The sequence below is a fragment of the Miniopterus schreibersii genome (assembly GCF_964146895.1).
Source record: "Miniopterus schreibersii genome assembly, chromosome: X".
In the NCBI taxonomy this organism is placed as follows: domain Eukaryota; kingdom Metazoa; phylum Chordata; class Mammalia; order Chiroptera; family Miniopteridae; genus Miniopterus; species Miniopterus schreibersii.
In genome coordinates this window covers 84,426,810-84,454,533 of record NC_138104.1, presented here as the reverse complement: position 1 = coordinate 84,454,533, position 27,724 = coordinate 84,426,810, and the positions used below count along the sequence as shown (strand labels likewise).

The 27,724-nt window shown below is 36.4% G+C and overlaps 1 protein-coding gene across 1 annotated transcript in view; it reads left to right on the top strand.

Moving 5' to 3' along the window:
* Window positions 1-27,724, top strand: part of CFAP47 (cilia and flagella associated protein 47) — a gene marked incomplete at both ends in the record, with an annotated part of 352,044 nt that overhangs the window by 272,122 nt on the left and 52,198 nt on the right. Inside the window, 5 exons of the mRNA XM_081125415.1 lie at window positions 1,272-1,447; window positions 2,472-2,579; window positions 6,808-6,916; window positions 10,755-10,859; window positions 15,531-15,687. Coding sequence (XP_080981541.1) covers window positions 1,272-1,447; window positions 2,472-2,579; window positions 6,808-6,916; window positions 10,755-10,859; window positions 15,531-15,687 — 655 coding nt within the window. The remainder of the gene's footprint in view (window positions 1-1,271; window positions 1,448-2,471; window positions 2,580-6,807; window positions 6,917-10,754; window positions 10,860-15,530; window positions 15,688-27,724) is intronic.

Here is a 27,724-nt window from a genome sequence, read left to right as displayed (position 1 = left end):
GCAATTAAACTTTTATGAGCCAAAACATAATCTTTATTTACTCGGACGCATTGAGAGTAGGAAGTATGAAGTTTTCAGTGCAAATACTCAGTGAATTAAATTTTTCCTGCTCAGAGTGTGTGAATGTAATATTTATCCACTCATTTATTTATACAGAGGTAATCAAGGAAATGTTTGCTCCATGGACAAAGCTGCGATGTCTATCTTGAAGATGCATTTTGTGAATAACTAATTCTCTCCCCATCATCACCTGTCCCCACCAGCTTAGTAATAGGGGTGTGTGTGTGTGTGTGTGTTTGTCACTCTTGTAATGTGATTTGATAAATTTCAAAATAGCTCCATGTCCCAAAGTACATCCATTACCATTTTTAAATTGTAACCGAAACATCCAACATTCTTCTTTTTATTAGGTTAAGGCATTCTAGACAACTGGTCTTTGCTCAGATTGAGATATGTCCTTTCTAGTATTCACCTTTAACACATTTGCTTCAGTTAATGGCTTTCACTGTAGTGGAAACCATGGCTGTCATGGGATGAAATATAAATTATTAGCCAGGATGGGTCAAAATGAAGATCAGGAAGTGTCTTGGAACTTGAGGAGTGCCTTCTGGGGCTGAGTGTGTAGCTAGGGGGTCAGGACAGGAGAAACCAAAATAGAAGAAAGGACTCTAAACAGGAAGATAGTCATATCATCAGTATAATTTGACGTCTTAATTCAGATCGTCCTTCCTGCTTGATGCTAATGCGCAGAGCTACTTGAAGTATGTCCCCTAGATCAGCAGCAGCAGCCACAGTGTTTTTTCTAAAAACATTATATATTTCTATATAAGTTTTCAGGCTCCATCCAAGATCTGCTGAATCAGAATCTTTGGAGTAGGGAGCCAATAGTCTGTGCTTTAGCGACCTCTGCAGGTGATTCTCCTGCATGCTGAAGCTTAAGTACCACAGCTAGAGGAAAATGACAAGTGCTCTTCCTATTAATAATGGTACTGAGGAAAAATATATTTTAAATGCAATTTTACAGTGTCCTTAGAATTTAGATAGACAGATCTTTTGGAGTACTTGTTGTTGAAAACAATGTTACCATTTACCAAGACTAATCAAGGAAAACAAACGATTAAATGCAAGTGAGATACATTCGGTAGTGGACCAAGGGGAAATATAAAACAAATGGCCTTATATCGCACCGAAGTTTTCTTCGCATTTGCTTCCGTAGAACAACGAGTCTGTGCTGACATTAAGAGCTGATTGTATTTGTAATATAATTCTAGGAGAGCCTTTGTTTTGAAATACCTCTCCATAATGCAAATGAGAAAACTCTTCACATAGAAGTGCTGTTATCAGATCCAGCCCTTAGTGGACTCAAAAAATTTGTGCTAAATCCAGAAGAATATATTGACTATGCTGTATGCTATACTCCAGCGGCTACAGGCTGTAGAGAGGAAAGGTATGGTTTCAGGATGGCGTCATTTTATTGTTGATTTTTTGAAATTAAGCTTTTAAAATGATTATTTGCGTGCTATAATCATTTAGGTTACATTTGTTCATAGTTTTAGCTTTTAAAAATACCATTCATTTATAAAATGCACTAATTTAGAGTTAGCATTGTTTTCTCCAATGCAAAAATATCATTTATTGGAATATCAAATTAAATAATTCCCAAATTACTCTTTATATACCCTCTTTCATTCCACTTTTCACTAACCAAATTTTTCTAGGTGCAAAAATCATCTAACACAATAAATACACTGTAGAGTATTGGTTGTAGCCCAGGAAAAGACCAAAATTCAAAATTTTAATTATGGTTTCCACTGAATGCATATCGGTTTTGCACCATTGCAAAATTGAAAGATGGTAAGTCGACCATTTAAATTGAATCATCGTAAGTCAGAGACCATATTTGTGTTTACACACACACATACACACACACACATCACAAACATACACCAATATATACACATACATTAGCAGTGCAATGATAAGTGTTTTTATAGCATGATAATTATGAAAAACTTAGTACTGTATACTCAGGTACATGCACACACAAACACATAACCTCTATGTTCATGATTATTAATTCGATTAGTTTATAGTAACATAATCAATTTTATTTGTTTCAAATTAATATCCCATTTATTTATTACATGTTTAATTCAATAAACAAATTGATTTAATCACAGTTTGAAAGTACAACTTTTTTTGTTATAGCTATTGCAAGGCATTTGAATTATTGAGATTTAAACATTTTTCATTGATTTAGCACATTTATTAAACAGATATTAATAATGGCACTATTTTTATTGAATAATGAGATGAATTTCTCATCAAAAATGAAAAAATTTAAAATGTACCTACAATGAGAGAATGTGTCACAGAGCCATTGTCAAATATTGTATTTGGGATATTTTTTATGCTAAATTTGTTACACAAACTAAAACAACTGATAAGATTTTGTATATTTTCTCTGCCAGCATTATTTTTCAGCCTGATAAGGTTCTGGAGTTCTGGTATGTCCTGAAATTTACTGTCGAATTACCAAATCCAACCATAATGCCAGAAATGCAGTGTGACCTTGGAAAGTAAGTTCCGTTTCATAGATAAAATTATTTCATGAAAGTAAAAAAACATTTATCTAAAAGAGTAGTGTCAGAATGTATTTAACATTTTTAAATAAGACACCAATGTTTTTAATTGATTTTCTTTTCCAGGGAAGGTTTGATATTTAAACTACCCTTTGGAACACTTAAGTGAAAGAAAAACAAGCCAGGACTTAGTAAGGAGAAGCTTTTACTGGAAATGATTATTGCAAAGGAGGGAAAGGGACTCTAGAAATAGTTGGAGGAGGGGACTGTTGCAGTAGGGAGAATGCCCTGGTCTCAGGAACATGCAAGTGTCTCAAAATGAAATAGCAGAAGCTTTTTATTTTATAGGGTCAAGGAGGCGAGCAGAGAGAGCTAAGCAGAACCTTTAAAAGGAAAACTAGACAAGGAAGGGAAGATGACTGGTGGGGACTGATAGGAAAAGCGTCTCGCTGGGATAAGCTGGTTCCCAGGACAAGCCGAGAGGGGAGGCACGTTCTGCTCTTTCTGTGCTCGCTCAGGCTTGGAAACAAGCAGAGTCAGGAGGCCTGCAGGAAGGGGAGAAACGGAAGTTTGCTTAAGGCAAGCAGAAGGGAAGCATAGGAAACTGAAAATTCTCGGTCAGTTGGTTAATGCCATATGCCCTTGAGATCTGAGCACTTATATTTAAGCGGTGAGTTCTCATTACATGCCTGGAACCAGCGCTGGTGCTAGTACACAGGGATGACCAAGTCACGGTTTCTGTTAGTGGGCAAATCAGTGCCTTCTCACCAGTTTCTCTCCCTTAGCGCACCAAGAGAGTGTTGAAGTCTCCTAACACCAGATCTGGAACCAGAACCTCACTGCAAGGGGTTTATTAAGGAAGTGATCCCAGTTAGAAAAACCAGTAAGAGAATTAGGGGAGTCAGGATAAGAAAAGGGAAGAAGCTAAGCAAGGGTGTGATTTCAGGCACCGGCCCAGACTTTAGCTCATCCTGCAGAAAGCTCTGGAGCATAAATTACCTCTCAGGGTTGGTCTTGTCTTGATGCCAAGATGCTGGGCTTTTGAACTCCCATACTAGTCACTAGAAGCGCCCTTGGGATGAGCTACAAACTCCCAGACACTTCTGCTGCAAGGCTCAGGAGGCTCCAGGACCCAAAGGTAATCATCTGAAAGTCTCAGATGGGAGATGAACCGCAAGAATTCGGAAGTTGGGGGATGGGGGGCAGAGAGCTGATAAAAATCTTCTAGGGGAACTGAGTGGGGCACCAACAGTGTCTACTACAAGTTGTTTACAAACTTATTTCTAGTTTTTTTTTTTTTCTTGTTTTAAAATATACATTAATATATGAAAGCTATATCTATGTATAAATATTAATAAATGTAAGACAATTTCATGAAAATATTTGGCTCGGAGTTTTACGATCATGATTTTTTTCATTGCATTTAAAAGCACTAGCCTTTTCTTTTTCTTTTAGGTTCTTGTTATTTTTGAACATGGTTTTTTAAAACTTAATTTGTTTTTATCTAAGTCATGCTGTGTATAATTATTGATTTTGTTGTTGTTAGAGAGAGAGGAAGGGAGAAAGATAGAAACATCGATGAGAGAGAGTCATTGATCGGCTGCCTCCTGCTCGCCCCGACTGGGGATCAAGCCCACACCCCAGGCAGGTGCCCTGACCGAGAATCCAACTGATGAACTCTTGGTTCATGGGTTGATGCTCAACCACTGAGCCACACCAGCCGGGCCGTACTGTGTATAATTAAAAGACATAATATTTAAAGATATTTGGTAGTAACTAATTTTTTAACCAGCCTTGTCTTGGATCCGTATCCTCTTCAAAGTTTGCATGGGTTTTCATTGTACCCAGTGTCCTTAAAATTCTTAATATGCTGGTGTGGCTCTATTTTCATGCATTTTTCCAGGTAGTTGGGATCTCTTTCAAAATGGAAACAAATGACATAATTCGTGTTTCTGGAAATCTCAAATTATGCCATCTCTCTCTTTTCTCTCTTCTCTCTTTCTACAACGTCTATGTTTTGGATTTATAACTCAGGGGCTATTTTAATAATGTTCTTACTTTTTTTGCCTTTCCCCCCAACATTTGTGTTTTTGCATTTAGACAGATTTACTCAGTTTTATGTTCCAATCTTTTTGTTGAATTTTCATGTCAGCTATCAACAGCCAAGACCAGTTTTTGTTTTTGTTTGTGTTTGGATGCTTCTTTTGCGTGTTTTAAAAAATATAATGTTTTGTTCTTATTTCATGTTTGTAATATCTTCTCTCTATCCCTTAAGGTATGAATGGTCATCTTTAGAAGCCATGGTTTTCATCTTAATGCTTTGTTCTTTCCTGTTAGAAACTTTCTCTGGTGCTTGTTTTATTTATATTTATCTGTGAGGCTTCAAATTGATAGTTGGGTCTTATTGGACCATTCATGTTGTTCTTTGTGCTGTTCCTCATTTGTTTCGCTCACTGCAAAAAAGTATTCCTTTTTATTGTTGATGAACCTTTTTTCCAGGTTTGATATATTATGAAAAATATTGTTTATAACACTGTATATGCTTTTGCTGCACATTTGGGCTCATTTCTGTTGTGTATAACATGGGAATGTAATATCATTGAAATTGAGTTGATAATTACAAAAAGTTTGAAATTGGTTGTACCTTTTTACACTCCTACCAGTCACATATGAATTGTATGTGCTTCACATTCTCAAAAACATGGGTATCGCAAGGCTAGTTTTGACCATTCTGGTGCGTGTGGAGTGGTACCTCAGTATACTTTTAATTTGCATTTCCCTCATGACTAATGAGGTCGACTCCCTTGTCATATATTTATAGACCATTTTGATAGTCTTTCTTTCAACTACAGTTTACATTCACTGTTATTTCATATTAGTTTCAGGTGACAGCGTAGTGGCTAGACAATACTGGTTTTCTTAGTGTCTGTACCAATTTGCATTCCCATCGACAGGGCGTCACTGTTTCCTTTTCTCCACATTTTCACCAATACATACCTTACTTAGAAAAAATCATCCTGGGACATAGAAGCATGGAACAGACTGAGGCATCTCAGAGGGAAGGCGGGGGTGGGTGGGTGGGTGGGGAGAGATTAACCAAGGGACTTGTGTGCATATATGTGTAACCCGTGGACACAGACAATAGTGAAGGCCGGGGGGGGGGCAGATGTGTGGTGGAAGAGGTCGATGGGGAAAAAAGGGAACATCTGTAATACTTTCAACAATAAAGATAAATTTTTAAAAATCAACCTAACAGGTGTGAGGTGTGCTACCTCAGTGCGGTTTTGGTATGTATTACTACAGGAGCCCAGTTTGACGCTGTGTATGAAAAGGCATTAGGAATGATGATGGATGGAGAATTATGAACCCTCTTGAGCATTCTTCGCTTTGACCATACATACCAGCCACATTTTGGGGGGCTGGTTTATTTCTTCATCACCAGTTTGGATCTCCTTGATGTAATGGACAGAACTTTGTTCATTTATTACTCTTTGTTATTATTTCTAGACTATGTTAGCTTTTTGGTCTGGACTTAGCAGTTATAAAATAATTGACAAACCTTGCTCCTAAAACCGGAATATGTTCCAGTACCCAATGTGGAATACCGTCGGTGTCAAAAATAGAGAATCAGGGATTATCTAATTCAGCAAAATGTCATTAGTTAATATATGATGATTCCTATTTTGAAACTCATACAAATCATTATATTAGTTTCATAGGCCCGCCATAACAAATACCATAAACTGGCTGACTTAAGACAACATAAGTTTATTGTCTCACAGTTTTGAAGGCTAGAATCTTGAAATCAGTGTTTCAACAGGACCATGCTTCTTCTGAGACCAGTAAGAGGGAATCTTTCCTTGCCTCTTCTGGCTTCTGCTGTTGCAGGCAATCCTTGGTGTTCCTTGCCTTATGGATGCATCACTCCAGTCTCCACCTGCACTGTCAAACGGCCATCTTTTCATGTCTCTTCATATCATCCTCATACAAGGACAACAGTCTTATTGGGTTAAGGGCCACCCTACTCCAGTATGAACTCATTTTAACTAATAACATCTGCAACAACCCTATTTCCAAATAAGGTCACACTCTGAGGGGTTGGGAATTAAGACTTCAACTTACCCTTTTACAGGATGCATTTCAACCCATAATAGTCATCAGGTTTGTAAAATTAATATCAAACAAGTTTGTGAACATGTTTACTAGCTTTGTTTTTTCCTTCTAGGTATGTCACTCAGGTCATTTCTTTAGTTAATCCTACGCATGAAACCTTAGAGTTGCAAGTAGAAAACAGTGATCCTGATGATTTTATCCTGGATGCTTTCAAATCACCAGTGAGTATATTCAGAAAGCCAAGTATCCCATCACTACCAGAGCATTTTCCAATTCTGATTTTGGGGGTACTGTGAGATATTAGCATTTCAATAATTATTAATAAGGTTTCAAATGTCTAAAATTTAAAAGTGGAATCTCTATAAATATATGTAATATATATGTCAAATTTTAATTTGTCAATAAAAAAACCATTATAATGTTCATTTAAATTTTTGAAATGATATATGCCATTATATATGTTCATTATCACTGAATTCTAAATAAATTGTGCTTTATTTCTGACCATTTTGGTAATCAGTTTTTGCGGTAAGTTCTCAGTAATGTGACTTTGACTCGACAGCCATGCTGTAGTCACAAGGTCCCCAAAGGCCGGTCCTTTTTCAGCCCTTCCTGAGTTCCTGCCCACCACCCGTCCCCCACTTCCAGACAGTGCTGACAGCTCCCCTCCCTTTTCTCCTTTCTTTGCCTCATTTTCTCATTCCTTGGTCCCTGGCAGAGACGAGAGCCTATCAATGGGCCTCAGTCACTTTTCTCCTCCACTAACAAAATAAGACTGAAGGTTCAGCATCAGTATCTGCATTTCCAAAGAACACATCAAAAATGTCAGTGAATGTTAAAGCCATCCTTTCAGGGAAATCTCAAAATAATCATTGCAATAGATGATTCTCTTCAGAGGCCCTCACAGTGAATCATGAAGACCTACTAAGTAAATATGGTATTTAAATAAAGGCTTTTACTATTTGCCTTTTAGTGATGTTTAAAAATCTACACTGTGATTTATTTATATCTTAATACCTGTCTCTTGTCAACCACCGGTTGCCAGCTAACAACATCATGATACAAAATTAGTTATTAACTGCCATAATGTGTCAAATTAGATATCACTATTATGTTGCTAAAATTTATATGTATAGTGTAATCTTTAAAAGGTTATGTTAAAATATACACATACTTATATTACTTAACACTGTACTTTCCATAAATGAAAATGAAATGTGATGTTCAGGATGTAGTTTACAAATAACTGAAATTTCTCATTAGAAAGTGCTTTTTTGTGTGTGCTTTTTTTTTTTTTTAACCCTCACCCGAGGGTTTTAGAGAAAGAGGAAGAGGGAGAGAGAAAGAGAGAGAAAGATCCATGTGAGAGAGAAAGATCCATGTGAGAGAGAAACAGCAATCGGTTGCCTCCAGTACGTGCCCCGACTGGGGATCGAACCCGCAACCTTCTGGTGCAGCCAGCTGAGCCACCTGGCCAGGGGTAAAGTGGTGTTTTCATATCCTTTATATCGCTACTTTTACAGAAGAATGTAAACTGTGGTCCAAGGGAAAACAAATACAATATATTGCAGATGCCAACTTTATTATATAATGAAGAATATGGACTCTGCTTTAATATTTCCAACTAGGGTTTTCTACTCCATTCATTTCTATACATTTATCAAATATTAAGTACGAAATAAGCAATTAACTTCAATATTATGAGATAACTCAAAAATAAAGTTATACATTTACTAAAAATAATATTATGTATTATAGAACAAATTAGGAGAACACATTAATGTTAATGATAGTAAATGGAAAGAATATATGTACATATAACTTTACTTACGGTTTTGTTGCATAGTACTCATGTTTGCACAAGTATGAATTTTAAAATATTGATTATTACCCATAAATGCTTCAATAAAGAAGCATAGATTGATTGCCAAGGCAAATGATATAAAAAAGTTGCTTCCCTCCAATGATATATTTTGAAAAATTTCAAAAAGATACAGAAGTTGAAAGAATAATACAATGCACAAGCTTATACCTTCTACTTTGGTTCTTATATTAATGGTTTGCCACATTTCTCTCTTCTCTCTCTTACATTTCTTTTTTTTCCCTTTTACTCTCATTCAGGGTTTTTTAACTTTAATTTTAATTTTTCAATTATAGTTTACTTTCAATTTTATTTTGTATTGGTTTCAGGTGTACAGCACAGTGGTTAGACAATCATATGCTTTACAAAGTGTCCCCTCCCCCATGTTTGCAGTACCCACCTGGCACCATACATAATTATTGCAATGTTATTGATTATATTGCCTATGTTGTAGTTTATTTACATCTTTTCTTTTTTTTTTTTTGGTAACTACCAATTTGTACTTCTTAATCCCTTCACTATTCAGTTTGAAGGTAAATTGTACCATGCTTTTTCAACACTATTTCAGTTTATGTCTCTTAAGTTATATCAATCTCCAACATAATCTGGTATCCTGTTCAAATATCAGTTTACTGACCTGCCCCAAGACTCTTTCCCTCTTGAACTAGGATCCAGTGTAAGCTCACATTGGGATTAGTTATCATCATGACGCTTGCAATGAAATGTTTTCAAGTTTCTCACACGTCTTATATTTAACATTATATATATAAGTTTCTCAAAGGTCCTATATTTAACATATATATGTAATTACATTAAACCAGTAGGTTTACTGCAGTTAAATTCCAAGAAATGGTGTTTATCTTTCTTTCCTTGAGAACATTGGAAATGCATTTTTCAGTAAATTTTAGGTGGAAATAAAGGAATTTTATTGAATTACTCCTTGGTTGTATAAACTGCCTCAATCTTCGCCACATGTCTCTGACATATATTTATAGAAGAGGAAGTTGAAGACAGAAAGGCTAAAATACTTAAGCCACATTGTTAGCATGTGGTAGTGTTAGAATGAAAATCAAATTTAATGCAGTATTATATGTTTTTTCCAATGAAATAGATTATTTACTTCATATATATGTATACCCTTCCTGTACATAAAGAAACTTTTTTTCATATTTGCGAAATTTAAAGAATATACTAAATGCAACTTTATTTTTTGCTAAGATCGTTACTGAAATTAATTTACACTCCTTAAATGTGGATTAGCTGATAACTTCGAAATATTTGAGATATCAGAGAACCAGTCTGAGATAAAATATATTTGCTGTAGATAAACCACACTATACATAATAAGGATGTAACACTGTTCTCAATATAAACTTGTCTATGTTTGTATTCTGTTGTCATCAGAGTTTATTGAGGACAAAGTGCTATATTTAACAAGGACTGAATGACTGCTAAATTGTAGTTTTACTTTTTCAAAAGTTACCCGGCAGAATAAATTAGTGAAAAAATAGTTGATTTATTTTTCAGATATGTACCACTCATTCTATTATTCTATAAGTGTTGGCATTAAATATTACATTGTTCACGGTGTAGCACTTTGATTACATGAGACACTCAAGTCCTCGATACAGTGTGATGAAGTTGCTGGCTCACAATCTCTAAAGAAGTAACAAACTCATACTATTCAGAATTAAATTATTATAGCAGGTCACACCTTGAGTGTGTATGTGATAAGACAAAGAGGGAAACTTCAAGGTACACTAAAGAAACATGACTTATATCTGTGCTTAGAATCTGTTTATTTCTTTTGACATTACCAAGGCTACAAGTTGGGTTCCCAGTGTTTGCCTTGTATCTTAGAATGGACATATGGGTTCTTAAATAAAATGCACATTTCTATTATGGGAGGCTCTAACTCAGATTAAAACGTTAATTTAGATTTCCTTACTTAGAGTGACTAACTCCATGTGGTCATTGTCTGGGGAAAGTACGTGGCACGAGCACCATTAAACACTGTTTCCCACCAGATGTTTTACCGATATTTGTCAAGCAGACCTCCTGAGATTGGAAAAAGTGTACAAGGCAACACATTAATCACACAAATATCCACCCAGCATATATCTAGTGCACAGAGATGCTGACTCAAACAAAAGTATTGATTGTTTTGTTTCTCTTTTTTTCTTTCTAAATTTACACAGCTGACTCTACTTCCTCACTCAAGTAGAACCGTATCTGTTCGTTTTCACCCTTCTGCTCTTGGGAGAGCTGGTCACCAGGCTTCTCTTATCTTCCACTGTGCTCAGGTAAGACAGAGTATTCTTAGACCAAGTCAAGGTCATTAAATTTTAAAGTCAACAAATAAGGAAATCTTACTCATCCAGTTGATATTTTTTGCAAGCAGAACAAGCTTATTGTAAACTTAATTAAATGTACTTTTGGAAATATACGTAGTGCATGTGCAGGCATCTAAAAAAGGCATTTTAAAATCCTTAGATAGCTTGAATGAAGGGGAGTATACGTCCAGGCTTTAAAACATATATATTTTAATGTAAATGCCAAATTGCAGGCATTTATGTTAATTTTCTGACTTGGGTTTCACTACTCAAATTTTCATGAACTTAATTGTAAACTGTAGAAAATGTGCTCTTCCAAATACCGTGTTATTTTTTCCCTCTATTTTGTCTGTACAGCATTCTGAATAATAATAATTTAAAAAATATATATATCATTATTGATTTCAGAGAGAGGAAAAGAGAGAGAGAGATAGAAACGTCAATGATGAGAGAGTCATTGACCGGCTGCCTCCTGCTGCCCCCTGCTGGGGATCCAGCCCGCAACCCGGGCCTGTGCCCTGAGCGGGAATCGAACCCCGATCTCCTGGATCCTAGGTCGATGCTCAACCGCTGAGCCACACCGGCCAGGCAATAATAATAATTTTTAAGAACAACAATGGTTAATCATTTTTTAAGCGTCTCTAAGCTCGCTGCATGCCATTCTTAGAATTATCTCAGTTCATTCTCACCACAGTCCTACAGTGAAAAGATAATCAACCCCATTTTACAGATTAGGAAACTGAGACACAGAAATGAAGATTAGGTAGCTAATAAGAGGTTGAACACAGACCTGAACTGAGGATGTCTGGCCTCAACCCATTTTCGTGACTATTTTTACAGCTATCCACAGACTACCAATTGATTAAAACTCTCTTACTGCCAATGAAAATTTTACACAACTTTTTACATTTGTTATTATTTTGTGCTTCTTCAGGTGTTGATGGGGAAGAGAGTAAATGGAGATCAGAACTTTAAATCCTAAGGGGCACCAAGGAGCCTGCCATCTGAGAGGCAGTGGAATTACATATAATACAGGGGTCCCAGTGTGAGTGCAAGACTTGTGGGTGACTGGAGCGCCCTCTTTTCTAAAACAGTGTGTAATTTACCTTCAGGAAAAAAAAATGGACGCTATTAAATTTTCTACATGATTACTGACTTATACATGACCTGAAGCAATACTATGGAAGTATGCGTGCCTCAAAAATATTAAAGGAAACAAATTGTAATTAGCAGGGTTAGCCTCTTCATCTTAATTATTGGGGGCAATTTAGTTGCTTGCATTTCTGATGGAAATTATATCTATTCAAGGATAAGCTGGCACATTAGCAGGGCAATTACCACTTCTCCATCTTAATAGCTTTAGAAAATCCTAGCCTAGATGTTGAACTTGAAATTCGTAATCAGACAGGAAGAACAAGCAATCAACTCAGACCTTTTCTAAATCAGTTTTACTTGGGCGCTTGACTGCAGTCACTCTAAGCATCTCCTTCCAAGTTGTAGCAAACCTCCAAGGATTCACCTGTGGTTAGACTTCAATCCTTCATTCATTCATCCTTTCGGCTACTGGGTCCAGACCCAGACCCCTTCAACCTTTGCAATGGACTCCCCTAACCTTTCAGATTGTTTTGCTTTTTTTTTTGCTTTTTTTATCATTTTTCCATCTCTGAATCATTCCAGTCTTCCTCTTTTATTTAATTTATCCAGTCACCATCCTCTGCAAGCAAAACCTGTTCATCCTAAAGTATAAATTAAATGAACTATCGAAAATACAGCATTATGTATGTGTAGGCATCTGGGGAAGATAGTTTTTAAAATAAAATTTTAGGGTTTGCTTTTCTAAGAGTTTCCAATTACTTTAACTTTTAGGGGAAAAACTCATGTAGTAGATTTCTGTCCCTCTCTTGATTTCACTGATAAATATATTTGAACCGATGTGTACAACTGAATAGCTGATTAATCTAAAATCTAGTAATGGCAATTCTTATAAGATAGTTTTAACTATTTTTGATTGTTACTCTTCGCTGAACTTAAGGAAATGGCTATAGTTTTTCATGGGTTTCTGACTTGAGCCCATGTACAGAGCTCTGCATTGTAAAAATCCAATTTTAGGCTAAAGTTGTTTGTACAGCTTTTGAATCCTAGGATTAATTTGGTTAGGATGTCACAGCTGCATATGTCATGAACTTATATTATGCTACCAGATTCTGTAAATGACACTGTTATATCAGAATAAGAGGAAGAATAATAGGAAGTAACAAATGTGGTAATTGGGCCTCCTGAGATTGTTTTTCTTGGGCTTCAGTTTGTTTCATTTTTATTTTCAGATAGTTGCCAATATTTACTCCATTTGTACTTTATTGTGTGACTCACTGCATCTAAAGGTCAGACAAGCAAAAATGAAGGAAAGAAGACAAAGTCAGAGTGGTTTTATTACCCAGCATGAGTCTGTGGCCCTGCAGCCTGGATCTATGGGAAACTGTTGGTTCTTAACCAGCTCTAATGCCCTTGAGCTATGCTCAGTGTGCAAGCTGGTTTTACTATCTTTTCCCTGCACTTGGTTTCTCTTTCAGAAACATTGGAATTGGATCTTTAAAGGTTCTTTTTGCTCTGTCTCCTTTCAAAGAAGTTTGAGATAAAGATGGGCTAAAAAATGTTACTTGTTTTTCTTAACACACATTTTTGTCAGGATACTTTTTAATTTCCCTCTCTGAAACCGAGAGGATAATTTAAGCAATGCTAGGGCAGGTGTTGTGTACTAGTGCTCCATAGTGGGGGGACGGATGCAGTTTAACTTAGAGGCTCTAGTGTTCCAGGCCATTGGGCAAAAACATGAAAGCATGACCTTCTTTCTTGGTTTTGTATTTTGGCTCATCCCCAGTGGTTCAGAGTAACTTCATTTCTGTCATTCAGGATTTATTTAATTAAGTAGCCCAAAAGTAAGTAATTTACATAAAACAGTTCTTAATTTAATTGAACCCAGTCAGCCACTTACATGTAATCAAATTAGGACATCATAAGTGAAAATCTAGTGAACTTACATTATACAAGTAGAATCTCTAACTAAAAGTAATACAGTCACCCTAGCCTGTTTGGCTCAGTGGTTAAAGTGTCGGCCCGTGGACTGGTGGGTCCCAGGTTCGATTCCAGCCAAGGGCACCTACCTTAGTTGCAGACTTGATCCCCGGCCCCCCAGGATTCATGAGGGAGGCAGCCTCTCTCTCTCTCTCCCTCCCCCCTTCCACTCTTTCTGAAAAGCAATGGGAAAAATATCCTTGGGTAACGATTAAATAAATAAATAAAAAAGTAATACAGTCATTTGAAGATAACATACAGATAAAACTTGCCTTTATTCCTCCCTCCTCAGAGACAGCATTGTATACATTTCCTGTCACCACCTATCCCACTCTGAAACCACCTTAAAGCAGGTTTCCCTCTTCCTACTGTAATTTAGGCTTGGAAACATCTATGTAATTTGAGCGACTATAAACTAGGCCCTCGGGTTTGTTGCTTTTTATTTAATGACTTCCTCCTGCCTTTACAACATTAGTAAGTCTTCAGTGCTGAACCGAGTCACCGTCTGTTGTGCTCTTGGGAGACTTTTATTCTAAATGAACACAAAGGGAACTTTTCAAAAGGAGCTTTGCAGGCTTATGAAACAAGGTAGGCACAATGGCCACATTCAGCCTCCTGCTCACAGCTTTTAGCCTCGCTTCCATGTCCTGGGATAACAAGGCACACAGTGTCCTAGATGGTGGGGATAAATAATATGGCATAGAGTTTACACACTGCCTTTTTTTTTTTTTAATTTTGCAATTTTATTTTATTTTTTTAATAACACTTTATTAAATTTATTGTGGTGACAGTGGCTAATATGAACATATAGGTTTCAGGTGTGGGTTTCTATGTTACACGATCTGTATATGGCTCTGTGTGCCCACCACCCAAAGTCATATCTTCTCCTGTCACCATATATTCAGACCCCTTTCACCCCCCGCCCCCGCCCCTTTGGCAACCACCCCACTGCCTTTTGTGTCCACGAGTTTCAGTTTTATATCCCACATAGGAGTGAAATTATATGGTTCTTAGCTTTTCCTGTCTGACTTATTTCACTTGGCATACTATCCTCAAGGCCCATCCATGTTGTTAGGAATGCACAGTCCTTTTAATGGGACTCAATCTGTGCCTCACCTTCTTTGACTTCATGTGATCATGTTAACTATATGAGTTCCACCTGAAATTCACCCTAGGATTTTGGAAACTTTATGCAGCTTTTAGTACCCAGTGTGTTAGATAAGTTGACTTAAAAAAACAACAAAACAACCTTGAGCAGAGATGCAAGGTTTTTTTTTAAGGTATCTTTTTAACGCTCTTATAAATAACCTTATGTGCATTGAAATATGTTGAATAGCTGAATATTGGTCTTGTGGCCTCCTTTTTATCAGTGTAAAAGCACATTGATTGATTTTTCAATAAAATCAAAAGGAATTTTGTAAAGGAAGAAAAAATAAAACAGGGCATGTTAAATATTAACAACCAAACTTTTATCTGCCAAAATTTTTACATGTATTACATTTATTAAATGTCACAAATAAAATGTATGCAATTATGACATATATGTTAAGAATGTTTATCTTTAAACAGTTTGAAGAATGGCGATTTGTCCTTTCTGGAGTAGGACTATTTCCCCAGCCTCTAGAAATAGAAAGAATCACCACATACCTTCAGCAGTTAGCATCTATGGCTATAACTTTCAAAAATCCCACCAAGGAAAATGTTTTAATCGATATCATACTAACAAGTAAGTTGTTTTTCTTATTTTACCTGTTATTTTGTGACTATTAATCAAATGTATTTTATCATAGAATCAATGCATTATAGAGGTAGTGGACGTTAGAGATCCATTAGCTCAACAGCATCGCTTTATAACAGAGAAAACGTAAGGCATGAAACACGAGGTATCTTGGCTGAAATCACAGGATGTAAATGGTGGAGCCACAATAAAAAATTAGATATCTGTGTAAAAAGTCAAGTTTTTCTAATTTTATCTGTAAAGCAAAAAATGTAGATTAGTAGATTTGTAAGATTCTTATGATTATTATTCAAATATGCCAATGCTTAGTCCTTAAAAGTTTACAGAAATTCTAGTGTTCTGATATTGTTTCCTTTCCCCATTTTCTTTATAAATAGCATTATTTGGATTAAATCTTGGTTGTAATCAAGCTTGTTCTTTTTTTCCCTGTCAGATTGAAGACGCATTTTTTAAAATGTTTTTTTATCTTTATTGTTGAGACAATTACAAATATCCCCCTCCACCCCACATCTGTCCCACCCCCAGGCCCTCCCCACACCAATGTCCATGTCCATGTCCATGGGCCCTGCCCATAAACATACAAGTTCCCTAATTAATCGCTCCCCACCCACACACCCCTCCCCGCCTTCCCTCTGAGATCCCTCAGTTTGTTCCAAGCTTCTGTGTTACTGGATCCACTTTGTTCATCAGTTTATTTTGTTCATTAGATTCCACATATGAGCGAGATCATGTGGTACTTGTCTTTCTCTGACTGGCTTATTTCACTTAGCATAATACTCTCTAGTTCCCTCCATGCTGTGCCAAAGGCCAAAAGGCCCTTCCTCTTTACAGCTGCATAGTATTCCATGGTGTAAATGTGCCACAGCTTTTTATCCACTCATCTACTGATGGGCACTTGGGCTGCTTCCAGATCTCAGCTATTGTAAACTGCGCTGCTATGAACATAGGGGTGCATAAGTTCTTTGGGACTGGTGTTTGGGGTTCCTTAGGATATATTCCTAGAAGGAGGATCACTAGCTCAAATGGCAGGTCAAATTTTAATCTGAGGAAACCCCATACTGCTTTCCATAGTGGCTGCCCCAGTCTCCTTTCCCACCAGCAGTGCACTAGGGTCCCCTTTCTCCACACCCTCGCCAGCACCTGTTGTTTGTTGATTTGTTGATGGAGCCATTCTGATAGGGGTGAGGTGATACCTCATTGTGGTTTTAATTTGCATCTCTCTGATGATCAGCGATGTTGAGCATTTCTTCATATGTCTCTTGGCCATCTGCATGTCCTCTTTGGAGAAGTGTCTATTTAGGCCCTTTGCCCATTTTTTAATTGGATTGTTTGTCTTCCTTTTGTTAAGTTGTATGAGTTCCTTATATATTTTGGAAATTAAGCCTTTATCCAATGTGTTGTTCGCAAATATGTTCTCCCATACAGTGGGCTCCCTTTTCGTTTTGTTGATGGTTTCCTTTGCTGTGCAGAAGCTATTTATTTTGATGCAGTCCCATTTGTTTATTTTCTCCTTTGTTTCTCTTGCCCTAGGAGATGTACCAGCAAACATATTGCTATGAGAGATGTCTGAGATTTTACTGCCTTTGTTTTCCTCTAGGATTTTTATGGTTTCATGCTTTACATTTAAGTCTTTTATCCATTTTGAATTTACTTTTGTGTATGGTGTAAGTTGGAGGTCCACTTTCATTTTTTTGCATGTATCTGTCCAATTTTTCCAACACGATTTATTGAAAAGACTGTCTTTACTCCATTGTATGTTCTTGCCTCCTTTGTCAAATATTAATTGACCATAATGGCATGGGTCAATTTCTGGGTTCTCTGTTCTGTTCCACTGATCTATATGTCTGTTCTTGTGCCAGTACCAGGCTGTTTTGATTACAGTGGCTTTGTAGTATAACTTGATATCTGGTATTGTGATCCCTCCAACTTTGTTCTTGTTTCTCAGGATTGCCGTAGCTATTCGGGGTGTTTTTTGGTTCCAGATAAATTTTCAAAGTGTTTGTTCTAGATCTGTGAAATATGCTGTTGGTATTTTAATGGGGATTGCATTGAATTTATAGATTGCTTTGGGTAATATGGACATTTTAATGATGTTAATTCTTCTAATCCATGAACATTTGTTTATATCTTCCATTTGTTATATCTTCCATTTATATTTTTCCATTTGTTTATATCTTCCTCTATTTATTTTTTCAATGTCCTGTAGTTTTCTGAGTAAAGGTCTTCTACATCTTGGGTTAAGTTTATTCCTAGGTATCTTATTTTTTAGTTGCAGTGGTAAATGGGATTTTTTTTTAGTTTCTGTTTCTAAGAGTTTATTATTGGTGTATAAAAATGCCATCGATTTCTGGGTGTTAATTTTGTATCCTGCTACCTTGCTGAATTCATTTATTAAATCTAGTAGTTTTTGGGGGGAATCTTTAAGATTCTCTATGTACAATATCATGTCATCTGCAAATAATTACAGTTTTGTTTCCTCCTTTCCAAATTGGATGCCTTTTATGTTTTCTTCTTCTCTGATGGCTGTGGCTAGGACTTCCAGTACTCTGTTGAATAAGAGTGGTGAAAGTAGATACCCCTGTCTTGTTCCTGTTCTTAGGGGAAATGGTTTTAGTTTTTCCCCATTGACTATGATGTTGGCTGTAGGTCTGTCATATATGGCCTTTATTATGTTGAGGTATGATCCCTCTATTCCCACTTTGCTGAGAGTTTTTATCAAAAATGAGTGTTGGATTTTATTGAATGCTTTTTCTGCATCTATTGAGATGATCATGTTATTTTTATCTTTCAATTTGTTTATGTGATGTATCACATTTATTGATTTGCGAATATTGTACCAGCCTTGCATCCCTGGAATAAATCTCACTTGGTCATGGTATATGATCTTTTTAATATATTGCTGGATCCCATTTGCTAATATTTTGTTGAGGATTTTAGCATCTATGTTCATCAGGGATATTGGCCTGTAATTCTCTTTCTTTGTAGTGTCTTTATCTGTTTTGGAATTAGGCTAATGCTGGCCTCGTAAAAAGAGCTTGGAAGTGTTCCTTCCTCTTGGATTTTTTGAAATAGTTTGAAGAGTGTAGGTGTTCATTCTTCTTTGAATGTTTGGTAAAACTCACCTTGTAAAGCCATCTGGGCCAGGGCTTTTGTGTGCTGGGAACCCTTGGATTACTGCTTCCACTTCATCAGCAGTTAACAGCCTATTTAGACTTTCTGACTCTTTCTGATTGAGTTTTGAAAGGCTGCATTTTTCTAGGAATTTATCCATTTCATCCAGGTTGTCCAGGTTGGTGGCATATAGTTGTTCATAGTATTTTCTTATTATCCTTTGTATTTCTGTTGGGTCAGTTGTTATTTCACCTCTTTCATCTCTGATTTTGTTTATTTGGGTCCTCTCTCTGTTTCTTGATGAGTCTGGCTAAAGGTTCATCAATCTTGGTTATCTTTTCAAAGAACCAGCTCTTGGTTTCATTGATCTTTTGTATTGTTCTTTTTAGTCTCTATGTCATTTATTTCTGCTCTGATCTTTATTGTTTTTTTCCTTCTACTTACTCTGGGCTTTTCTTGTTGTTCTTTCTAAGTTTTTAAGTTGTAGGGTTAAAGAGTCTATTAGAAGTTTTTCTTGTTTTTTTGAGGTAGGCTTGTAGTGCTATGAACTTCCCTCTCAGGACTGCTTTCATTGTGTCCCATAGATTTGGAGTTGTTGTGTGTTCATTTTCATTTGTTTCCGGGAAGTTTTTTATTTCTTTCTTAATCTCTTTAGTAACCCATTCATTGTTTAAAAACATGCTTTTCAGTCTCCATGTGTTTAAATCTCTTTGTGTTTTTATTGTAGTTGATTTCTAGTTTCATGCCATCGTGATCTGAGAAGATGCTTGATATGACTTCAGTCTTCTTGAACTTGTAGAGACTTGTTTTGTGTCCTAACATGTGGTCTGTCTTTGAGAATGTCCTGTGTACACTTGAGAAGAATGTATATTCTGCAGCTTTGGGGTAGAACGTTCTGTAAATGTCGATTAAATCCATCTGATCTAGTGTGCCATTTAGGTTTCTGTTTCCTTGTTAATTTTTTGTCTGGAAGACCTATCCAGTGAAGTCAGTGGGGTGTTAAAGTCCCCTAGTATGAATGTATTGCTATCAATTTCTCCCTTAAAGTCCTCTAGAAGTATTTTTATAAATTTAGGTGTTCCTATATTGGGTGCATATATGTTTATCAGGGTTATATCCTCTTGCTGGATTGATCCCTTTAGTACTATGTAATGTTCTTTCTTATCTCTCATTATGGTTTTCATTTTGAAGTCTATTTTGTCTGATATGAGTATTGCTACCCCAGCAGCTTTTTTTTCATTTCCATTTGCATGGAAAATTTTTTTCCATCCCTTCACTCTCATCCTGTGGGAGTCTTTTGTTCTGAGGTGGGTCTCTTGTAGACAGCATATAGTTGGGTCATGTTTTCTTATCCATTCAGCCACCCTATATCTTTTTATTGGGGCATTTAATCCATTTACATTTAAGGTTATTATTGAAAGATACTTATCCACTGACATTTTGGTTTTTTTATAGCTGTTTCTCATTCTCTTTATTTCTACTTCTAATTATAGCAGTCCCTTTAACATTTCCTGTAGTGCTGGATTGAAGATGCATGTTTTTAAATTAGATTGTTTGGAGTTTTTGATTACTTTTTATTAAATGATCAAATAATGTGGGTCTGAAATAAAAATCTACTCATTAGTTTTGTCAAACACATTTTAAATCTAATGAACATTGCTGATTTTCTCTTTTCAACTATTATTACTACTTCTACTAAAACTACTACTGCTATGATCCATTTTATATAGTTCAAATGTTAGACTAAAAGGAATACACACCTTAAGGTTTTTGATATAAATAAGCAACTTACTCTCCTGAATGGTTATACTATTGCAATTCATCCTGCCATCAGGAGTATATTACAGATATTACCTATTTTCCTGAGCCTTATAAGCCCTGACTAGTAGAATTCTCCTCAATCTTCATCATTCTGATTGGAAAAAAATAGTATTTTATCATCATTGAAAATTTATTATTTTTTGTTTAATGCTGAAGTTGAAAACTATCATTTACCTATTGGAGTTTTCATCTTTCCTGGTCATCCTTTCATGCTCTTGGTATAAAATAATTAAGAAGAATTCATTATGTAATGTCATCTGATGTAAAATTCCCTGATAAATACTTTGGCTGTGGTGAAAAGAAACATGCCAGTATTTACTAACAGTTGATTGCTGGCTCAAGGAAGTCAGCATTTTAATATAGAAGAGACTTGAGCTCGTGTATCAGCAGAAGGAAGAAGCCAGGACTGAGCAGGAGTGAAAACCATGAAGGAGGTAGGGTTTAACTCTTGGGCTAAGGCTCTGGGAGGACTGGGATCAGAGTTGAGGTAGAAGGAAGAACCATGGACAAGAGGGGCAAGATAAGGCCAATATGAATATAGACAAATTACTAGACAATAGAGGTGCTTGTCAATTAAGAGCAGTTTTGTTTAGATTTTTATCTGCTGCGAAAAGGAGATGTGGTAGGAGATTTGAAGAGTGGCACAATGGTTTGAAATAACTGAGAGGGAAAAGAAGATGCAGCTGACAAAATTCAAATGTAACTGTTGTATTTGGCTGGGATTGCAAGCCACACATTTAGATAGGCACAAAAAAATATGTGTTTGTGAAGTTTCTACCAGTTATAGGGCTCAGAATTACTGGTGTGAGAGTGTACAAGGCTGTTAATGGATCATACGAGGAAATGAAATTTTCAGGGTAGGTGCAGCCAAGTCATAACTATGAGAGTGCTATAAAAACATATTGGATCAAGATTTTTAACATTAAATAGAAATTGTGAAATAATTTGTGGCTTCTTAATTTTCTTTAGTTGGCCCAAACTTCTTTCTGCTATTAACAGGAAAAACAGTAAGCTTGACAATTAAGATTATTCTTTTGCAGTTTAAAAGTCTCTTTTAAAAAAAAAAAAAAAGTATCTTTATTGATTTCTGAGAGAGGAGGGGGGAGGGAGAGAGAGAGATAGAATCATCATTGATGAGAGAGTTACTGATTGGCAGCCTCCTGCAAGCCCCCAACTAGGGATGGAGCCCACAACCCGGGCATGTGCCCTGACTGGGAATCAAACCGCGATCTCTCGGATCCTATGTTGATGCTCAACCGCTGAGCCACGCCAGCAGGGCAAAAGTCTCTTTTAAGTAAACTCACTATCTTGGGTTAAATGCTCAGACTCTCAGGTTCTTCCCCTTCTTCTTTCAACCTGAGGAGCCTGGGACAAAGAAAGACATCAACTTACTCTTTCTTCCATTTTCTCTCTTTCCTGTATGAAAAGATTTATCCTTTTCTTGGTGATGGAGTCTCTCTCTGTGTCATAACCTTCTTTCTTCTTTCTTCTTTCGTGCACTCTTTTATTCTAGCCACCATGTACATGTCTTTTCGTGTTCATATTCCTTGGTAACTAGGCCTAATAATTTGGCCTGAATTGTTGAAGGACCACAGGGAAACATGAAAATAATTTAACATATATGCCAAATATACTCATTAAAAAGATACTAAATTAATACCTTCTCATTTAAATGTTTGTAAATGTCTTAAAATTATTTCTTGATAAGACTGTGCCATCTCTTGCTATCTTTTAAAAGAAGATGTGAATGTTCCAGCAGATGCTACAGAATTCACAGAATCCCCTTGGGAAAGTTGGTAGCAAGACTGATAATACACCACCAAGAGGGTGGTTGCTGAGTGCAAGAGATCTCACAGTATTTCGGGTTCTGCATTCCTCATTTCTCTTTAAATAAATAGATAGACACATAGATGAAAGTGATAGATGATAGATGATAGATGGATAGATAGATAGATAGATAGATAGATAGATAGATAGATAGATAGATAGATGATAGATAGATAGATAGATGATAGATAGATGATAGATGATAGGTAGATAGATAGATAGATAGATAGATAGATAGATAGATAGATAGATAGATAGATAGACAGATGATAGATACATAGATAGATCTTTCAAAATTCACTATTTTTCCAAGAAGGCAACATTTTTAAAGTTGCAAACTTTGACATTGCTATCTTCTCTAACATCTTTTCTTCTGCTGCTATCTTGGCCATTTCCATTTTAATCACTTCTCTCAGAAGTATTGCCCTTTGATTTTCAAAGAATCTTTTAATTTTATTTAATTAAACTCTATTCAGTTCTTTAATTCTATTGTGTGTTGTCTTTGCATAAAGTTCTTTCATGTGCAAAGCAAGGTGTTGAAAAGATTACGTTTCAGAGGTCTATTCATATCTTAATCCATGCCAACTTGCAGAGGTGAACAAGATAGGGTGGCTAGAGAGGAGATGGCCTCAGAGCTGGAGAATAGCAGAGATGTCCCAGAGCAGTAGACCATTAATGAGTCCCTGAGAGGAGCCAATTGCTGCAGAAAAGCTCTGAAATAGCCTAGGAAACTAGGATTCATTTTGCACCCAAAATGAACCCCACTTGAGCTCTGTAAGCATGACTGTACCCAATCTTTAAAAAAAATAAATCTTGAAGGCTTTCCAAATGTGGGACCTGAGACTTAGAAATTTCCCAAAGTCATACAGGGTGGGGCAGAAGTAGGTTCACAGTTGTGAGTAAGCAAAACACAGAGTTTATTTTTGTATTATTATGTATTAATTGTTTTATTTTCCATAGGAATAACTATAAACCTACTTTTGCCCCACCCTGTATAATGAATAAGTGATGGAACTGGGTCTTGACCTTATCATGTCCAGCTGTCTTCTCCAGAACCATCTAACTGTCATTCTAAGTTGTCTGCCTGGTGCACACTTACTGAGGTCTCCCGCCTTGGCCTCCTTGTTCAGCCTGACTGGCATTCTTGATCCATCTCCGCAATAGTTGACTATTTAACGAGCATCTATCTCATACTGAAAACTGTCACATGCACATTTCAAAACTACCTGTATTTGTAATATACATACATATACACATTGTGTTTTGATTTTTGTGTGCTTTTCTACATGTAAAGTATTGCTATGGCTTATATACCTAAAAGCTGCATAAACGAACTGATGTGTGCAAAGTTTTGATTGCTTCTCTATTAAAATATCTGTAATCTTGAGATTATTCAATCTTTTTACTTAATGCAAATTTAAATATGATATTAGTGATTTGATTCAAATGTTTAAATATAAGTGGGTTCTTTTCCAGACATCAGTAGTTTTTAAATTAAATTGATCTGGGTGACATTGGTTAATAAGATTATATAGGTTTCTGATGTATAATTCTATGATACATCACCTGAATATTGTATTGTGTAGTTTTATTGAAAAGCAAAACAAAATAACAGTAAGGACAAAGGTGTTCATAACAGTCAACACAATATATTAGTTTACAAACATCAACTTTCATTTTGTGGGGTGAGAAATGTAAATAAAGTACTGTATTAAGCTGTTGTTTGCTCGGTTAATTATGACCGTGGTTTTCACTAGCAGGAAAATAATAAAGCTCACAGGATAGCCTAGCTAAAAGTTAATCACACCTGCAGGACATGGAGACTCACTACTTAGTGTCTTTGATTTTACATGTTAGAATTAGTTCATGAAAATCTTGTTCCTGGAGGCCCTCTGAATCTTAACTAAAGAACCTCCAGAGCTGAATAAATATTGATGTTAAATATGTAGTGATCATTGTAAATTGCCAATCAAGGTGTTGATAACTTTATACGTAAGAAGGGAGATAAATAGGTGTAAGAAGAAGTCCCACACTCAAAATCTCTACCAAATTCAGACAATCAGCTATTTCAATATTTAAATTAATAAATAAATAGTATTGGAAGGTTGGAGATTGTTAGGTGGGGAAATTGGAGTATCAAATAATCACAGTCTCTTTATACCCTAGTTTCTCTTTTTTCCAACCCAGGATACAGTCAAGGATTATGCACTACATTTGGTTATCAGGTCTCTTTAAGTCTCATTTAATCTAAAGGTCCCCTCTTGCCTTGTTCTGTCTTTTATGATATTGGCACTGTGAAGAGTCCAAGCCAGTTGTCTTACAGAATATTGCACATTGTGGATTTCCTTGGTTGTTTCTGCATTACTCAGTTCAAACTAAACCTTTTGGTAAGAATATCACACAGGAGATGTTGTGTACTTCTCACTGAAACACATCAGGAGGCACCAAATGTTAGTCCCACGTCTGCCAGCCTGTTTGTTATATTGTGAAAGTCATCTTGTATAACTAATAATGAATAATTTGGGAGGGTGATAATTTGAGACAATGTGAATAACTTTCTCCCTTTACAACCTTTCCTTGATGGTTTTAGTATCCTTTCAGTTTCCCTACCAGTATCAATGATTCTATCTATTATCTTAGCTGATTTTATTTTATATATATTGAGAGAGAAAAAGAGATCTTTTCCTTCCCCTTCCCCCAACTGTCTTTTATTTTATTTTTGAGTATGAGTAGAGACTCATGGATCTTTTTTTTATCTTTTACATCTCAGCTTTTCTTGTTTTCAAATACCCATCATACTGTCACATTTGACTACAGAGCATTCAGTGTATAAAATGTGTGGGGATCTAAATTCAGAAGACACAAGTTTTGTGACCTTGGGCAAGGAACTTCTATTTTTCCATCTTCTGTGTCTCCTAACACCCTGGGGGAGGCACTAGGTCATCTCTGAGGTTGCCCCTAGCCAGTGATTCTATGATTCTTCAATCACGGAGCGAGCGTTGTCTGATGGCCCACTCTTTATTCAGAGAAACCTACTCGAGCCATTTGTTTAAAAGTGTCATTATCACTATATTTTGGGGTAATGTTCCTGAGTTTGGAAAAACAAAAACAAAACAAAACATTAACGGAAATGACTTTGACACCCATCTCTTCCTCCTGTAGGTTTCTCTGTCTCCAGATCTAGTAGGACCTTATGGCTTTTATGAGCAATTTAAAAGAACTAGAGCTAATACTTGTACAAATCCATAGCTCTTGTATCAACCAAAACCAATAGTGCCTCACTCTTTTTCCTTTTTCCTCTTGCATTGAGGACTATTGAACTTGTTTGCTGAGCTTTTGAATTATAGCCAATTTTTATTGGTTTTGAGAAGACTGTTAAAGGGTGGTGCCACAGCAGACTGGGAAAAGACACTTCAGGCCACCCCCCCACCCCCTACACACGCACTTTTCCCCTTTGTCTTTCTGTTATTGATTCCCTCTGGTCAAAGGAACACAATCTGTAGGATTTGAGGACTATTTTAAATTTGTTGAGGTTTGTTTTATGGCCCAGGATATGGTTTATCTTGCTGAATGTCCCATAGGAGCTTGAAACAGATACGTATTTGCTGCTGTTTTGTGGAGTATTCTACTACACATATCATTTGAATTCTGTCGCTTAATTTTGTTATTTGGGTCTTTTATATCCTCGCAGATTTTCTGACTAGTAGGTCCCTCAGCTGCTGGGAGGGGGATGTTAGAGCGCACAACTGCGATGGTGTATTTGTTTATTACTTCTCTCAGCTCTATTGATTTTTGCTTCATGTAAGGAGGCTCTGTTGCCTGTTATAAACACATTAGGATTCTGTGGCTTCCCGGTGTATCAGTATTCTATAATTATGTAATATCCCTCTTGGTCTCCAGTAATTTTCTTTTCTCTGAAGTTTACTTTATATGATATCAATGTAACAATTCCTGTTTTTAAAAATTAACATTTGCATGGTACATCATTTTCTTTCATTAAATTTGAAAAAGTTTCTTGTAGACAGAACATTGTCGGACCTTGCTTTATGTATATATTCATTCACTTGCACCTTTACTTACTTACTTATTTCCTCCCTCCCCCCTCCCCTCTCCCTCCCTCCTTCTCTCCCTCCCTCTACCCTGACTACCCTTTCCCTCAGCCTGCTGTCCCAACAAGAGAATTGCAATGTTGCCTGTTTCTACTAAGCAAGAGATAGAAGAAAGCCCCCTCCCCTTTTTCCTTTGCCCCTGTTACCTGACCTGGGTCGGAGGCTTCTGCGCTGCCCTGTCCAATATATGTGGGAGGCAGGATGGAAACCAGGGAGCTCACCACCATGTCATTCCTCAAGCCCCAAGGACTCTGAGCAGGCTGCCTCTTCCTTTCCGCATTCAGTTTCCCATGCGTGTCTGCTGTGTTGTCTGGCAATTTTTAGTTATAATAGAAAGTGCCTAGGAGGAATGGGGCCACTTCATTTTCATGGGTTTTTTTAAAGGTTAATTCTTCTTTTGTGTACTCTCAAATTGTGGGATCTTTTACTAGTCCATCCCTAAGTCCTTTGGATTGTGCCTGCTAGTTTTTGAACATTTTGTTACTTTGTGGCACAGCAAGATGTCCCAGTTAACTTGTCCGTAATTTGCTATAAAGCTCAAATTAAGCATTTTTCCAAGGCTCACTTTATAGAGAAAAAGTATTTAGTATCCATAATATAGGCACTAGATGTGCTCATTGCTGCTGGGATGCCCTGTGCAGTGGACAGAGCCAAGAAATATAATTATTAAACATTATTATTTCATACTGATGCCTCCCATTCATATTCCATACCACAGGGTTTTTCCTCAGCTCACCTCACCCTTCTCCCACATGAAAAGTCTGGTTCCCAAAACATCAATTCAGTACTCATTTGCTCTATCATAGCCATACACCCCTAATATTTTCAAAATTACTATATTCTCACAATTACTAAAAAAAGAGAGAAAAAGAAACTGCAAGCTACTAAAGTTAAAGCTATCTTTGCAGTTACTTTTTCCTCCTAGAATATATTGTACTATAGTAGAACAGTCAGGAACTATGGTCAAAATATTCGTTAATTAATTCTTTATTCTATGTAGTTTAGTTGTCAATTTATACAAAGATGGATTTCCTATGTTTTAATTAAAATTAAAATTTAAGGTTTCCTTTTTCAAACTTAAAATTTAATTTAATTTTTGAATTTGTGAACATGCATTGTTCAAAACTCAAAGCTATATAAAAAGTTCTATTTAAACA